Source organism: Urocitellus parryii, unplaced genomic scaffold (assembly GCF_045843805.1).
Source record: "Urocitellus parryii isolate mUroPar1 unplaced genomic scaffold, mUroPar1.hap1 Scaffold_118, whole genome shotgun sequence".
NCBI classification, from domain to species: domain Eukaryota; kingdom Metazoa; phylum Chordata; class Mammalia; order Rodentia; family Sciuridae; genus Urocitellus; species Urocitellus parryii.
In genome coordinates, this window is record NW_027551893.1 from 573,708 (window position 1) to 590,453 (window position 16,746).

General features: G+C 54.0%; 1 protein-coding gene across 1 annotated transcript; it reads right to left on the bottom strand.

The window, feature by feature from the left end:
- Positions 1-5,840: 5,840 nt before the first annotated feature.
- On the bottom strand, positions 5,841-8,561 carry LOC113190372 (DAN domain family member 5). Its single transcript, XM_026399589.2, has 2 exons — positions 8,298-8,561; positions 5,841-6,089 (listed from the first exon to the last, which is right to left on the bottom strand). Exons 1-2 carry the CDS (start codon positions 8,559-8,561, stop codon positions 5,841-5,843), a joined length of 513 nt encoding a protein of 170 aa, XP_026255374.2.
- Positions 8,562-16,746: the final 8,185 nt, after the last annotated feature.

The following is a 16,746-nucleotide window of genomic DNA, read 5'->3' on the forward strand; positions in this document are numbered from 1 at the left end:
GGCTGCCTTCAGGCCCACTGTGGGCATCCTCCAGTCACCCCAACACTCTGGCCTCCACGTTACATCAACGTTGTCGCACTGGCCAGCAGAGGCATGCTGACATACTCCATCTGCATGCCCCTGCAGCTGAGCTAGCCACATGGCCACGCGGACTTGCTGCCCCACACCATCACAAGGCAGGGGAGCAGCCTAATCACTGTGTCCCCAGGGTGTGGCACACTGTTGTCCCCCGACCAAGGTTTCAACCAACCCAGTCACTCCAACAACACAGCACTGTCACAGAGTAGGCAGCCACATACACACTGCTGCTCAAAGTCACTCTGATAGCACACGCTCAGTCTCTATTGCTGGTGATAGCCACCCATCTTGCTCACACTGCCACACAACAACCATAGTCCCCGGACAGAGCTACCATGTACAGTGGGTTGCAGAAGTGCCACAGTTGTGGGGACATCCTGTCACACCACAGTCACACTCCCCAGTGCCTGTCACAACATTGAGACAGCCCCTTAGCCATCCCAATAAGCAGTCATGCATGCTAACACGGCCCCCAAGATTGTCCCTAGGACACCCCCTGGTCCCCGAGTCTTGAAGATAGGAACAGACGTACTGGCAACCCCCTCTCCCCTCTACAGTTGGTGCAAGCAGAGCAGGGAGGGGGCTAATGGAAGCGCAGCTGTTGGCAGTGGGTGCCAGCCCCCCCACCTCATGAATATTCATCAGCTGGGGCTCTCCCGAACCTGCAGGGAGTCGGAGGTCCCCGGCAGCTGGGCACCCCCTTCTGTGCCAGGAGGCCCTCAGGTGAGGGGGGGCTCAGCCAGGCCCCACAGTCCTTGGAACCCACACACATAAGCACACATGTTTGTGAACACCTACCCCCAGACACACAAACAACATTCACACAAACTCACAATCACATCATCGATACATAGCCATTTAGCATACACACCAAGCATGCAAACACAGGCATGCACACAATCATGTGAACTCACAACCACACCCAAACCACACACCCACACTCACACACACACCAGATATGCAGACATGGGGGTATGCAAACACTCTGTCACAAGACCACAGACCCCAAAATACACACCATTGCACCCAGATTATACAGACACACGTCATCATACATAGGCACACAAGCATACACACACACACACACACACACATACACACAATCCCAGACACACGGGCACGGTCACTCCCAAGCTACAACCAACTCCTCAACTGCTTCTCATACAACGCCCACAAGCTTGTAATCGTGGACGCACAAATTTGCACCAATACACAATTCCAATACACAGCTGCCCTCAGAGTGTGAGTACCTCTCCCCCCACTGTCTCCTCTCTCTCTCACACACACACACACACGCATACACACTGCTTTCACTCTGCCCACCCCTGAGGTTTTACAGCTGGGGAAACTGAGGCAGGAGCCTTTGCCGGCTTCGTGAAGGCTCCCTCCTGACACTGGGCAGAAGCTGCGGTCGGGCGCCCCCTGCTGGCCCGGCCCCTGCAAGGGCATGTGGGGCGGCGGCGGGCACGCGCCTGACGTAACCATGGCATCCTCTTGGCACGCGCGGCCCGCGCGCGGGGAGGGCGGGGCGGGCGCGTTGCCATGGCGCCGGCAGGCCGCGTGAATGGGGCATTGTTCACCGCGGCGCCCGGGCCGGGCTGTCCCGGACCCACCCGGACCCACCCGGGGCCGGCAGAGGCAGGGGGACATCAGAGGTGAGAGAGACATGGAGAGACAGAGGTAAACGACGAGATGAGGTGGAGAGAGAGGAAAGGTGGGAGAAATGGAAACCCAAGGAACTGTTAGGGTTGGGACCGCGAGGACCATCGGGGATGGAGAGGGACAAGCAGGACTTGGGAGGGGAAAGAGAAGAGGGACAGAGGTGGCAGACCAGGAAGAAGCAGAGATGGGAGGGGAGAGGAGGAGAGCCCCAGCCAGACAGAAGAGTGGGGCTGGGAAACCATGGGGACAAGACCCTTCTCCAAGACCCCTGAGCCCACTGTGCCCAGTGCTGAGCAAGGCAGAGGACGGGACCCCAGACAAGGACTGTCACAGGCACTGAGAGGCGGAGAGGTGGAGGGCTCCGGTCCCATCCATCCAGTCCTCTCTGCGGGCTCTGGGTCAACCCTCTCAGAACACACACCTGTGTCCCACTACCCAGGCATCATCCACAGTGACACAGCTACCGGGGACACTGCTCCTGACACTCCAGGGCGCCTTCACCCAGGGACTCACAGCCTCACGGGAAACACAGTGGTGCTTCATACGTGTGGTCACAGTCACAATATGGATCCATTCAGATGACGCATAACACAGTCAAGGACACAGACACATTCATATGACAAAGACTAGGCTCCCCACACCAGAGTGACACCTCACTGTGGCTCTGTCACATGAGGACTTTGTCACACATGTGGTCTCTGTCAGACTTAGCCATACACCATTACACAGGCTCTCTACCCTGGACCATTGGGCACCCAGACATACACTCCACCCTCACCTTAACCTGGACACTCACTGACACACTCATGCATGCACCTTCCACTGCATACCAGACCCACTACTTGGGTGGGTGACCTATCCTGGGGACAATTTGGGGGAACTTTGGAAATGCTGAGTTCAGTTCTCCACATTTGACCCAGGCAAAGCTGACAGAGGCCAGTCCCCAGTGGAGACTAGGAAGGCTGAAGCACAACCCAGTCTCAAAGGAATGGGTCAAGCCAGGCCAGGGAAGTTCCCTAACTCGGCTGGGGCTAGGGCTGCCAGTCACAAATCTGGACCAAGGGCGACCCCTGGTGGCTACATGTAGTCTCTGCACTCATCCTTAGGGAGATGATGGGCTGCCCAGTTGCACAGTCCTGGGGGAAGACAGGCCTAGGCTGGAAGGCCAGAGTCCAACAGTGAGAACCCAGACTCGGAATTCAGAAACCGTATCCAGACCTCAGAATGCAGAATAAACATCTAGATTCTGGGCTTGGGGGTGTAGGTCAGTGGTACTGTTTGCCTAGCATGTACCAACTCCTGGGTTCTGTCCCCAGCACCAAGGAGGGTAGAGAGAGACAGACAGACAAACAGAGGAAAGAAAGATCTAGATTCCAACAATACCAAGATAAAAAATCAAGATACAAGAACGCAGCTGCTCATGGTCACTGAGGGAGGCTGAGGCAGGAGGATCACGAGTTGAAAGCCAGCCTCAGCAACAGTGAGGCTCTAAGCAACTCAGTGAGACCCTGTCTCTAAATAAAAGACATAAAAGGGCTGGGATGTGGCCCTGTCAGTGTCGAGGGCCCCTGAGTTCAATCCCTGGTACTTTCCCCCACCCCCCAAAAAAATCTAAGAATGGAGAACCCAGAATCTAAAATCCAGATCCATAATCCAAATCAAGAATCCATCCTCTAGAACCAGAATCCAGAAATGCACATTATAATACTCAGAATTAGAATCCAGCTCCAAGAACCAAGAACCTAGAATCCAAAGACCAGGCTACAAAATTCAGAGCCCTGAGCCCTCTTCTGAATCCTCTGGCTTAGAGCCAGGCGCAGGGACTGGTGACGGTGGGAACAGGCTGGAGGGCAGGAGAGGAACCCAGCAGTGAGCTCATGCCCCTGCTGCCCCACGGCCCGCCCAGCCTCCCCCCTGTGTGTTCTCTCTCACACACAAAGACGAACACACCACTAGAAAGGCTCCTGCACACACAGCCACACCCTCAGATGCCTAGCTCGTGACAGGCAGATGCACCACACACACACATACACACCCTGACACAAACGTCACCCGAGACCGAGAACCGCACATCAGCTGCTCTCCCAGCACTGAGACGTGCTCACCTGCACACCCACGCGCTGTCAGGGCTGCGCCCCAGCCGTCCCACCAAACTCCAAGACACAGCCACCACCACCCAGAGACACAGAACCCCACGACTCTCAGCCCTGCACCCAGACACATTGGAAGAATAGTGGAGGAGGCTGGGATGGGTGTGTGGCATATACACATGTGCACGCTCACACACACTCCTTCGAGCAGAGAAGCCCGTGCCTTGGCAGCCACGCAGCCCCTGGGAATGGGACCCCAGGGATGAGGCTCACCATGTACCCCCACACCCACCCCAGCCCTCCCCTGCCTGGCCGGCTGGCGGGCTTTAATACAGATGCCAAACTCATAATTGTAACTGAGGGTGACAGGGTCACCTTGAGCCCCAGATGCTCGCGCGGTGACAGATGGCGTTGGCAAACCTGATTAGCGGCCCCTGTGCCAGCGCCTGTGGCACCTGCATCCCCACCCCTCCCCCGCTCCCCTAGCACTCATTACCCACCCATTACTGGGCCTGGGGGGCGGGGTGGGGGCTGGCTGGCACTGCCCGGGAGGGGACAGGGACTCTGGGGGCCCCCTGGCACCAAGGTCCCCAGCTGGCTCTCCTGGCTGGCAGGGGGTGGGCACAGCTGAGGGGGTGAAGCCTCTTGCCCGCCAGCAAGGGGGAGCTAGGACTGAGCTGCCCACTTGGACAGGCCCAGGGGTTGGCACCAATCTCTAGAGGGAGGGGGAGGGGCACTCCCGCCCCAGGGCCCAGTGAGGCTCCCTGCTGGCCTGCCCACTGGCCTCTTGAGAGCCGCCTGCCTGGCCCTTTCCCACCCCCTGGTGCAGGCCTGGGGGTCAGAGGTCGCAGGCTCCCACGCCCGCGGGCCCATCTGTTTCCTCGCCGCCTGCTCCCTCACCTGGGGCCTTCCTTCCTGAGGCAGGAAGAGGGCTGAGGGGGACCCGGCGGCTCCCCCGCCTGCGCTCCGGGGGGCATTTGGAGGCAACACTGACAGTGCCACATGTCCCTGCCTCTCTGCCAGACAGGCCCATCTGCCAGGGCCCTGGTTCCAGCCGCCCAAAGCCAGGCTGCCCTCACCCGCAGTAGACCCCGGGCCCCAGCTGGAGAGGGAGCACCCCGATACCCGCACCCTGTCCCGGGAGCCCCAGGTGGAGAAACAAGCACACGCAGCTGGACCTGGCCGACCTTTATGGCCCCGCGCAGCGCCCCGCTGGCCGTGGCTGTGTGGGTGGGCCTCGGGTGGGCGTCACAAGGGAGCCAAGGCCACGGTCAAGGTGAGAGGCAGCTGGGAGTGGGGCCTGCCCCTGGCCCGGGACCCAGGTTCCCCGCAGCTGCCTGCCTGCCTGCTGGGCGTTGGCGTCCCCAGGCCAGGATCATAGCTGTGTCTCCTGGTGGGGTGGGGCCGCCTGTCCTCCCGCAGCGCGGGTGCTGGGCTCCTTCCCTGAGAGGCAGCTGAGCCCAGTGGTTAAGATCAGATTCGTGCTGGACGCCGTGGGGCCTGGAATCCCGGCGACTGAGGCCTGAGGATTGCACGTTCAAGGCCAGCCTCAGCAACTTGGTGAGACCCTGTCTCAACAACCTGGTTTCAATCCCCAGGACCACAAAAGACAAAAAAAAATATGTGAATGCGGGCTTGGCCACTGACTGCACGGTGACGCTGGGTGCGTGCCTTGCAAAGTCAGGGCCTCAGTTTCCTAATCTGTAAAATGGCATGAAGTTGACCCTGCCTCCGTAGGCCTCTGAGGATCACCTCCTGAGGAGGACATGAGTGAGCACTTGTCAAAGAGCCCAGCAAACAGTGGGCAGTCAGTAAGTGCGTGCTGTGGCTAGGAGTGGTCCAGCCCCGTGAGTGGGGCTGTGCCTAGTGTCCTCGGGAGCAGGGTGACTTTGGAGAGCCGTCTGTGGCCCTGACTCCCTGGTCTCATGACCCAGAATCCATCATCTAGGTCCGTGTCGTCGTCCCATCTCTCCGAGATTCGTGTCTCTGTGCGTCTGTCGCAGTGCTGCGTCATAGCTTTGGTCCACACCGACAGCCCTCCACCAGCCTGGTGGACACCTTCAGCCGCCGAGGGGAGGAGGCTGGGCTGCCCGGCCGACACCACAGGACCACGGGTGTCCAGCGCTGGCGAGTGGGCTCGCAGCTGTTGCAGAGGACAAGCGGGGTGGGGTCTGAGCCCGGGATGTAGAGGGAGGAGCAGCGGCCGAAGCAGAGGTGATTTCGGACACGGACAGCAGTGCAGCCAGGCCGGGAGAGCACCTGAGACCAGAGGCAGGGTGACAGGTTAGGGCAGCAGCGGGTGAGGCTCATCCACTTCCACCCACCCTCAGAGGTATGGGTGATGCAGCAAAGCTGCCTGGGTTCCAGTCCTGGCTCTGCCATCTCCTGGCTGTTTGGCCTAGGGCAACTTACTCAACCTCTCTGGGCCTCTGTTTCCTCAACTGTAAAATCAGTGGAGTTCAACTAGGAAAAGAAGAAACCACTCTAGGTCTTTCAACAGAGAGGATTCATTCAGGGAATAGAGCAGCTTAACCAATCAGGAGACAATGACAAGAACAACTGGAGACAGTCACCAGCAGGGCTGCTACCACCCCAAGGATGAGGGACAGTGGGAGGAGGTAGTAATAAAAGAGGCCAACTAGGCATGGAGGTGCACGCCTGTGATCCCAGCAGCTCGGAGGCTGAGGCAGGAGGATGGCAAGTTTGAGGTCAGCCTCAGCAACTCAGTAAGACCCTGCCTCAAAATATAAAACAAAAAGGGCGGGGGGTGCAGCTCAGTGATAAATTGCCCTGGGTTAAATTTCCAGTAGCCCCCACCCCCCCAAAAAAAATAAAAGGAGGCCAGGAGGATTAAACAGAAAAAAATTAGTGTGTTTCCTGACACACAGTTGGTGCTCAATAAACGTTAGTTCCTCCTATGACCCCCTATCATCTCACCACTAAATCCTGGCCATCTTCTGCTTCAACCCTGCACCCCTCCCCCAGCACAAGAGGCTTCTCATCTTCCTTAGAATGAAATGCAAAGTCCTCCCCAAGGCCCAACAGTCCCTGCACACTCTGCCCTGTCCCCTCCCTGCCCTCTGCCCTCTGGCCTCTGCCTAGATCACCCTTCCGTCCACCCTTCCCCAGCTGACTCCAACTCCTCCTCCCTCCAATGCACCCCACAGGGAACTTCCCTCCCCTTGTGACAGTGCTGTCCTGCATGCCCTCAAGTGACTGGTAGATGTGCATCTTGGGATGCTGTTCTGTTTGTCACCCTCCTCCCAGAGGTTAAGCCACCTGAAGACAGGAACCTCGTGTTGCCCTGGCTGTGGCCCCAGTAGGTAGATGCCCAACTCCTCCCCGCGTGTCCAGAGGAGGACACCCAGGCTCCAAGCCCAAGGTCCTGCAGTGCCCAGAAGGCGCAAGCCCGCAGGGCCCCTCTGTGTCCCTCTGGGGCAGCCAGATTCCAAGCCAGAGTCTCTTCTGCTCCGTGAAGCTTGCACCACTGGACAGGGTGGCCTTGAGGCTGGGGTGCCACGGAGGCAGGACTGGGCATAAGGCAGGTGGCTCCAGGGCCAAGCAACTCCTGCCACCTGGATTCAGGGTTTTCTGGGCAAATGACAAGCCAAGGAGTCTGGGATATTGACGGCTGGGCATGGATTTGAGCACTTGGCATCCTTCACTATGCCCGACTCCCTTCTGTAAAGGTTCAGAGAAGGCAAGCTACTTACCCTGAATCACACAGAAATCATTGATTTTACCAACCCTAATCCTTGGGTTGGTAGCAGTAGGATTTGAACTCAGCACACTGTATGTATTCCCAAGGCCCTTATGGAGCACCAGCTGGATACGGCCATGAGATTGCTCCCCACGCCCACTCATTCAAGCTGCCTGATAGCCCCTAGGAGGCAGATAATTCTAGGACTCATTCATTCACTCGAGAAACACTGAGTGTGCTTGGCTCTGCTTGTTCTGAGTGAGGTGGGAGCCCTGGGGCCTCTGAGGGGAGGAGGAACATGATCTGACTCAGGGTCCATGGGCACCTCGGCTACTAAATGGAAAAACAGACTCAGGAGGAGGAGTGGCCCAAAGACAGGAGATCAGGTGAAGGCACCCTCCCTCCCACATGAGAGGCCAGTACCCCATTTGGGGGTTGAGCCCAGGGGTGCTTAACCACTGAGCCACATTCCCAGTCCTCTTTAACTTTTATTTTGGGACAAGATCTCACTAAGTTGCTTAGGGCTTTGCTAAATTGCTGAGGCTGGCCTTGAACTTGTGATCCTCCTGCCTCAGCCTCCCCAGTTACCAGGATCACAGGGGTGTGCCACTGTGCCCAGCAATCCTGTACCCAATGGACACGGGAGAACACTGAGACTCAGAGCCATGTAGGTGGATGATGTGGGTCATGAACTCAGATCTGCCTTGAGCCACAGCCTGGGCTTCCTGCAGGCGCTGAGACCGGCCCACCCCCGCCCCTACACTCACCTGAATGAAGGACACAGCCTTACACATTTCCTGGGTCACTTCTTTAGGGTCCAATGGCAAAGACACGGAGGTGGTCACCTCCTGCCCATCCTGCAGCCCATCTGTCCCCAGCCTCCTGGGTTTCTGCAGGCCCAGGAAGGCCTTCCAGCTGCCAAGGGCAAGGGCCGGCCCCCGGGGGGCTGGGGGTCCAGGCCTCCCTGAGCCTGCAGGCAGCCAGGCCGCACTCAGCAGCCCCAGGAGAGTGGTCAGCCATGCTCGGGACATCTGCTCAGCTGTCCGTCTGTCAGTCCAGGGTGGGGCTCAGGGTCCTGGGCAGTTGACCCTGCTGTCTAGTGAGTGGAGTCTGGACCCTCAGACCTGCTTTTAATCACTTGTCCCCACCTGGGCAGCCTGGGAAGCGCCTCTGTAAACTCACAGCAGGGAGGAAAGTAAACCAGACCGCGGGGTTCCTCGCAGCCTGCGGGCTGAGGGCTGGGCCTGCGGGTGTGTGGGCTGTGGGATCAAAAGAGGCAAGTCGAGGGGGTCGAGGTGCAAGTCTAGGGACAGGAGCTGAGGGACACCATGCCTGATAGCCTGCAGGGATACTTTTCTTTGCAACCAGGCTTCTTGGGTTTCCACCCAGTATGCCAACTTCCTGGCTGTGCAACCACAGGCAAGTCCCCGAACCACTCTGGGCCTCAACTTTCCTCTTTTGTACTATGGTGTTGATAACAGGCCCTGCCTTGTTCTAAGGACTCAAGGAGACAATTTAGATAAGGAGCTTAAAACGGAGGTCAGTTTGCAGTAGCATCATGAGCCAGGGTGCTGCAATCCCAGGACCTGTGCTACTAACCAGACCCGTGACACCTGAGCTGCAGCCCCAGTCCCAGTCGGCGACAATTAACATGATTGGGGCTACTGTTTTCCCTTTAGTACCTGTTGGAAGCCAGGCATAATTCTTTCCCATGAAGATTCGCAGAGACTAAACAGAAACTGGGTCCCTCCTGCCTCACATTTTACATCAGAGAGTCTCAAACAGACAATAAAGGACAAATGAGTTCAGCTTCAGGATAAAGACATTAAAACAAAATGTGCTTTAGAGGGTTCAAGGCGGGGGCGTCTGTCCCAGGGTGGTCAGGGAAGTCCTCCCCAAAGAGGTGACACTTTTGCAAAGGCCCGAGATGCCGCCAGAGGCTTGGGAACAGCTCGGTAGGGGGTGGAGGTTGACCTGCTGGAAACACAGAACGGGAGGGGAGCCACGTCCCGGGCTTTGGGCATCCCGAGGCGCCTGCAGGTCCCGGCCGGGTCTTAGCACCTGGGCGGCGCGCATCTTGCACCAAGGTGCGGAGCTCCAGGCGTCCGGGCCGTGGGAAGCCGCGGGGCTGGCGGTTCCCGAGTCCCCACCCCGGGAGCTGCGACCGCGATGGGGCGCGCTCGCCCTCTGGCGGCGGTTTACGGGACTGCGCAGCTGCTGCGCGGAGGACACCTGCCTCCCGGGTGAACCACCTGCAGGAGGGCGGGCGGCCCCCACTCAGCCCGGCTGGATCCAACCTCCCTCCTCTCCCCGAATCCGTCCTTCCATGTCCTGTAGATCCAGTCAGCTGCAGGTCGGTCCTGGCAGAGGCTGATTTCACATTTGGGACTCCCTGTGCCACCCCAACCCAGGCTGACACCACAGCACGACGGTCCGTATCAGAAACCAGCCAGCATCCTCCCGCTTCTCACTCCTACCTCGGCCCCTCACCTGGATGCGGCTCCCATCACCTCCCACCTGGATGGGCACATTCACCACCTGTGTCCCAGTTCCCGCCATCACCCCTCCCAGTCTATTCCCCTCACAACGGAAAGAGGGCGCCAGTGAGCACCTGAGTGGGGTCTCCACCTCCCTGGGTTCAGAACCTCCCATGGCTCCCATCTCCCTCCTGACTCAAGTCAAAGTCCTCCCCCAGGCCCATCAGGCCCTGTATAATGTGCGCTTGTCTTTCCACCATCGACTTCCCACACCCCCCCTTCTCACCCCCTCAGCCACCCCAGCTCGTGCCTGCTTTCCCAATTCCTCAGGTATGATCCCACGATACTATGCAGCTAGAGACACCAACTTCCACGGCGACAGGTTCTGCATCCAAGGATTCAGCCAACCCCGGAGGGTGCACTCTACTAGATATGTCTGGATTTCATTTCTTGTCATTATCCCCTAAACAAGCTGGGACAACTATTGGCATAGCACATACATGGCATTAAGCACCATAAGTCACCTAGAGATGACAGAAGCCTCTGCGAGGGTGTGCATCGGTTCTGTACATTTTATACACAAGACTTGAGTGTCCCCAGGTTTTTGTACCCACAGGAGTCCTGGAACCAAGTCCCCACAGGTACCAAAGAATGACTGCAGAAAACTGAAGAAGCTCTAAGTTTCCGCATGGAAGTACACCCACCAAAATTAAGTAAAACTAAGTTCCTAGCAGGGTGTCCATTATGCTGACATTTTAGAGGAGAAAAAAAGGGAATTAAAGTGTGTGGCTACTGTTTACTTAGATTGCTTACTGCAAAGAATAGCAGGGTCTTCCTGCTGAGGAGGGACATGGGACGAGGAAGGTTCACTTTAGACTCTGAAACTTATTTTAGGGGCTGAGGGTGTAGCTCAGCAGTAGAGGACTGCACACGTGAGGCCCTGGGTTCGATTCCCAGAACTGCCTGATCTGTCAGCAAGGTTCCCCAGGACCTTCCCTTTCCCCACCTTCTTTACTCCCTGATGACAGACATTAATTTTCTCTCCATTCTGGAGGCTGGAGTCTAAGATCTAGTGTTGGCAGGGTTGGTTTCTTCTCAGGACTTCTTTTCTTAGCTAGTAGATGGCCACCTTCTCCCTGTGTGTCTATGTCCAAATTCCCTCTTCCTAGGTGGACACCAGCTATGTTGGATTCTGGTCCACTTCCATGATTTCATTCTAATTTAAGTACATCTTTAAAGGCCCTATTTCTGAGATCCGGAGGCTTAGTGCTGTAACATGTCAATGGGAGCACAATCCAACCTCAAATCCACAAGTACTGGTTCACATCACAACACGGGGTGAGGCTGGACCACATGCCACATGAAAGGATGTGAAATGCTAGGTCACATAGTAGATGGTTCCGTTTATACAAATGTCCAGAGAGGGCAAATGGAAAGGAAATGTGTTTTCCAGGATTAGGGGGGAGAATGACTGTTTCAGGGGTGATGAGTTTCCTTTGGGGTGATGAAAAAGTGTTGGAAGTTGTAGCCCTGGTGGCTGTGTGACACTGTGAATGTATTAGAAAGCTGTGGTCGATTTGTGTGTGTGGTGTTGGGGATCAAACCTGCTGCCTCTCACACACTAGGCAAGTGCTCTACCACTGAATGACATCACCAGCCCTTTCCTTCTGTGTTCTGCCCACAATGACCAGAGCCTGTTTGGAGCAGGGGTGCTGCTCTACTTCATTTCCTATATCTTCAAAGGTCAAAGGAGGAGAAGTGACTTTGAGTCAAATGTGAATAATGAGAAAGAGCCCACCACTGGGCACGGTGGTGCCTGTCATCCCAGCAGCTTGGGAGGCTGTGGCAGGAGGATCTCGAGTTCAAAGCCAGCCTCAGCTAAAGTGAGATGCTAAGCAACTCAGTGAGACCCTGTCCCTAAATAAAATAAAAAATAGGGCTGGGATGTGGCTCAGTGGTCGAATGCCCCTGAGTTCAATCCCTAGTACCCACCTCAAAAAAAAAAAAAAAGAAGAAGAAGAAGAAGCCCTCCATGTCTACACCTTGGGGAGAAATGTTCTAGGCAGGGTCATAGTAAAGGTAAGGAGTGCAAAGGCCCTGAGGCAGGGCTGGTCAGAGGCCATGTGCTCCTCTACCTCCTAATAAGTCTTCCTGCTTTTACATGTTAACTCAATGTCTTTTCTGCTCAGCAACCAGAGGAGAATCAGAAATCAGACCCGTCATTCCTCAGCTCCAAGACCTTCCAGGGCTCCCTGTTGTCCTTTGAATAAAACCCAAGGCCTGCTGGTCATGGTGGCACACATCTGTAATCCCAGCAACTGGGGAGGCTAAGACAGGAGGATCTCAAGTTCAAAACCTGCCTCAGCAAAGGTGAAGTGCTAAGCAACTCAGACCTGTCTTTAAATAAAACACAAAAAAAGGGCTGAGATGTGGCTCATTGGTGAGTTCCTCTGACTTCAATCCCCAGTACTGACCTCCACATACAAAAAAAAAATCCAAGGCCCTTACTATGACCCCCGAGGCCTGCGTGGCTGCCCCTGCCCATCACTCACTGCTGCGTCTCCTCCCTCACTCCCTTCCTTCACTGGCCCTTAGACACACTGGCCATCTGTCCCCCCTAGCAAACCCAGGGGAAATACTTGGCTGTTTTGAACATGCACCTCAGGGAAACTTCCCCCTGGGGACACAGGACACAGGAAGGGACACAGGAAGGCCCTGTGTAGCACTGCTCCTGCAATCAGGAAAAATTAAAAACAGCCAATGGAATAACTGTAGTTTATTTGTGCCATGAACAATACAAAGCAGAGCTTTTTACAAAGTATCTCCACAGGAGGATCTTGGGGGAGAAAACGAATCCCACCCGAGGACCAGGCAAGGACGGTGTTTCCCAAACAGGCCTCAACAATGTGTCCGGCCACGACAGGTCTCTGTGGCCTGCCCTTGCATCTGGATGTGTGTCAGCCTCCGTTAGTAATTAATAAAGACCTGAGGTGCTCGCTTTATGAAAGGGAAGGTCTATTTTGGTGACGGGGCGCCAGTCCCTGTCAGTTGGCCTCCCGCGGTGGGAGCAGGCGGGCAGCCAGGCTGCTCTCCTGGGGGCTACTAAGAAGTGGAGACAGGAAGAGACCAGGCTCCCACGTCCCTGAGGGCACCGCACAGCGACCCAAGGCCACCCCTCTTAAAGGGTGTACCTCTCCTCCCCAGTCGTGCCCTGGGCTGGGGACCAAGCTGTCAATAAATGCGCCTTTGAGGGAAATTCCAGATGTAAACAACAGCACTGGGCGACCCTGAGCTCAAGTCTGTGCTGTTCTTGTGTTTGTGAGGTCCTGGGGGTTAACCCAGAGCCACTCTACCACCGGAGCTACATCCTCAGTCTTTTCAAATTCTATTTTGAGGCAGGGTCTCCTTAAGATGCCCAGCCTGGTCTCAAACTTGCAATCCTCCTGCCTCAGCCTCCTGAGTTGCCTGGATTCCAGGTGAGTGCCATTGCGCCCAGCTTAGGCAACCTTTGTGACTGGTTTGACCCACAGACTGCGACGGAAGGGATTCTGTGTGATTTCCGACACTCAGTCATAAAAACGCCATGCACTTCAGTCTGATTTGCTTGAGACTCAGCCTCCAAGCAGCGAGGAAGTCCCAGCTGGCCCATTCAGAGAGACTACTGTGCAGATGTGCCAGCCAATAGCCCAGCTGAGGCCTCAGCCAGCATCAGCCTTGAGACATAAATGAATGAAGATGACTCCTGATATTCTGGCCACCAGGTGTCAAATTGCTATTCTTCCATCCCAGGCCTGTAATCTCAGCCACTTGGGAGGTGGAGGCAGGAGGATCACAAGTTTGAGGCCAGCCTGGGCAATTCAGCAAGACCCTGTCTCAAAATAAAAAAAATTAAGCCCAGGTGCAGTAGTGCACACCTGGAATCCCAGCAGCTGAGAGGCTGAGACAGGAGGATTTCAAGTTGAAAGCCAGCCTCAGCAATGGCGAGGCACTAAGCGACCCAGTAAGACCCTGTTTCTAAATAAAATACAAAATAGGGCTGGGGATGTGGCTCAGTCATTAAGTGCCCCTGAGTTCAATCTTTGGTGCCCCTCCCCCCCCCAAAAAAAAAAGAAAAGAAAGAAAGAAATTAAAAGGACTGGGGACGTAGCTCAGTAGTACAATGCCCTGGCTTCAATCCCCAGCATGGGGTGTGTGTGTGTAAAACAGTTAAATTTATGTGTATTTTCCCACAAATTTTTTTAAAAAGACACAACTTTTGGGCTGGGGCTGTAGCTCAGTGGCAGAGCGTTTGACGAGCATGTGTGAGGCATTGGGTTTGAGCCTCAGCACCACATAAAATAAATAATTAAATAAAGTCATGCTGTCCATCTACAACTACAAAAAAAAATTTTAAATACAGAACTTTTTTATTTTTAAATATATTTTTTAGTTGTTGATGACCTTTATTTTATTTGCTTATTTATATGTGGTGCTGGGGATTGAACCCAGTGCCTCATCCGTATGAATCAAGCGCTCTAGCGCTGAATTACAACTCCAGCCCAATAACACACCTTTTAAATTAAAAAAGTTTTCCACACCGGGCACGGTGGCACATGTCTGTAATCCTAGCAGCTCAGGAGGCTGAGGCAGGAGGATTTCGAGTTCAAAGCCAGCCTCAGCAACTTAGCGAGGCACTAAGCAACTCAGTGAGGCACTAAGCAACTCAGTGAGGCCCTGTCTCTAATAAAATATTTTTTAAAAGGCTGGGGATGTGGCTTGATGGTTAAGAACCCCTGGGTTCAATCGCTGGTACAAAAAAATTTTTTTTTCTACGAATCATTCTTTCTATAGTTGTAAATCTAGAACTAGATAAAGAGATAAAACTCACGTGGTTGAAGACCATCATCTCATTGATTTCCTGAATCAGTAAGGTGTTCAGTGACCCTCAAAGTGGGTACCTTGGAGATATGGGGATCTCCATGGACACATGAAAAGCAGGAAGTTAAGTAAGAAAGATAAGTTGCAAACCAGACACACTGGATACCCTTTATGTAAATTGTTAAAAATAAATATACATTGTATACTATTACCAAAGAGCTACATCTAGAGCAGGCAAGGCTGGTCTTGGAAGAATAAACTAATTTCAAAGAAACTTACTGTTGCCAAGAGCAAGGAGGGAAAGAGGTGGCATTGAAGGAGGCTTTAATAGTATCAGTCAAGTTTCATTCAAAAGAATTTCCTTTTTTAAAAATATATATGCAAGGGGCTGGGGATGTGGCTCAAGTGGTAGCGCGCTTGCCTGGCATGCGTGCGGCCCGGGTTCGATCCTCAGCACCACATACCAACAAAGATGTTGTGTCTGCCGAGAACTAAAAAAACTAAAAAATAAATATTAAAAAAAAATTAAAAAAAAAAAAATATATATATATATGCAAGCCTGGGGGTGTAGCCCAGTGGCAAAGCATTTGCCTAATATGTGTGAGGCACTGGGTTCAATTCTCAGCACCACATATAAATAACTAAAATAAAGGTCCATTGACAGCTTAGAAAAAAAAAATACATATACAGCCGGGCACCTATGGAGCAGGCCTGAAATCCCAGTGGCTCAGGAGGCTGAGGCAGGAGGATCACAAGTTCAAGGCCACCCTCATCAACTTAGCTAGGCTCTAAGCAACTTAGCAAGACCCTGTCTCAAAATAAAAAGTAAAAAGGGCTGGGGATGTGGCTCCGTGGTTAAGCACCCCTGGGTTCAATCCCTGGCACCAAAAGATAGATTCCTGCATACTGAGGGGAGAGTGGCAGATAGCTCAGTGGTAGCCACTTGCCTAGCTGCAGAGGCCCTGGGTTCCACCCCCAGCAGTGCAAAAGGGAGGAAAAAAAGAACCAAGTGTTACTCTGTTAAATCTGGGCAATGATATATTTTATTTTTGTTTTGTTTTTTTAGTATTTTCATGTGGTGCTGGGGATCGAACCCAGTGCCTTATGCATGCTAGGCAAGTGTTCTACCACTGAGCCACAACCCCAGCCTGGGCAATGATATAAATGGCTACTCTCCTGTCCTTGTCAAGTGATTCCTTAACACCATCAATTAGGACGTTACGAAGCCACTCTCCAGGACACCCTTAGAGCTGCACTGTGCAATTAGGTGACCGTGGAGAGTACACTTTGGTTTTTCTTTTTCCTTCTGCAGTGCTGGGGATGGAGCCCAGGGCATCACTAATATTAGGTGAGGGCCCAACCAATGAACTGCATCCCCAGCCCTTGTTCTTGTTTTGTTTGGAATTATGGCAAAAAACAGGCATTTACCATTTTAGTCCGTTTTCCATGTGCAGCTTCGGAGGCCGGGAGCATGCTGTTGGGCAGCTGTCACCACCTCCATCTTGCTAAACGAACCTCTCCTTGTTAGACACTGACTTCTCTTTCCTTCTCCTATTTTATTTATTTATTTTTATTTAGCTCAGTGGCTGGGCAAGGGCTCTACCACCCAGCAACATCCATCCAAGCCCCCCTCCCCCACTTTTTGTTGTTGTTGTTGTTGTTATTTTGAGATAAGATCTTGGTATGTTTTTCCAGGCTGGCCTTGAAGTTGAGATCCTCCCACCTCAGCCTTCGTGGTCTCTGGGATTACAAGCATGTGCCACCATTCCTTCTATTTTAAATAAACATTTACGTATTTAAATTGGAGTCAAGGGGTTCCGGGAATTAGGGGATGGGAGACAGTGGGACTGACACTTATTGTCATTTTAATTTTATCTATCTT

Excerpts from the sequence above, each read along its gene's own strand:
- LOC113190372 (XM_026399589.2), bottom strand. The coding sequence starts at position 8,561 with ATGTCCCGAGCATGGCTGACCACTCTCCTGGGGCTGCTGAGTGCGGCC. Across the intron at positions 6,090-8,297 it reads AGGCTGTGTCCTTCATTCAG|GTGCTCTCCCGGCCTGGCTG; the intron begins GTGAGTGTAGGG and ends CTCTGGTCTCAG.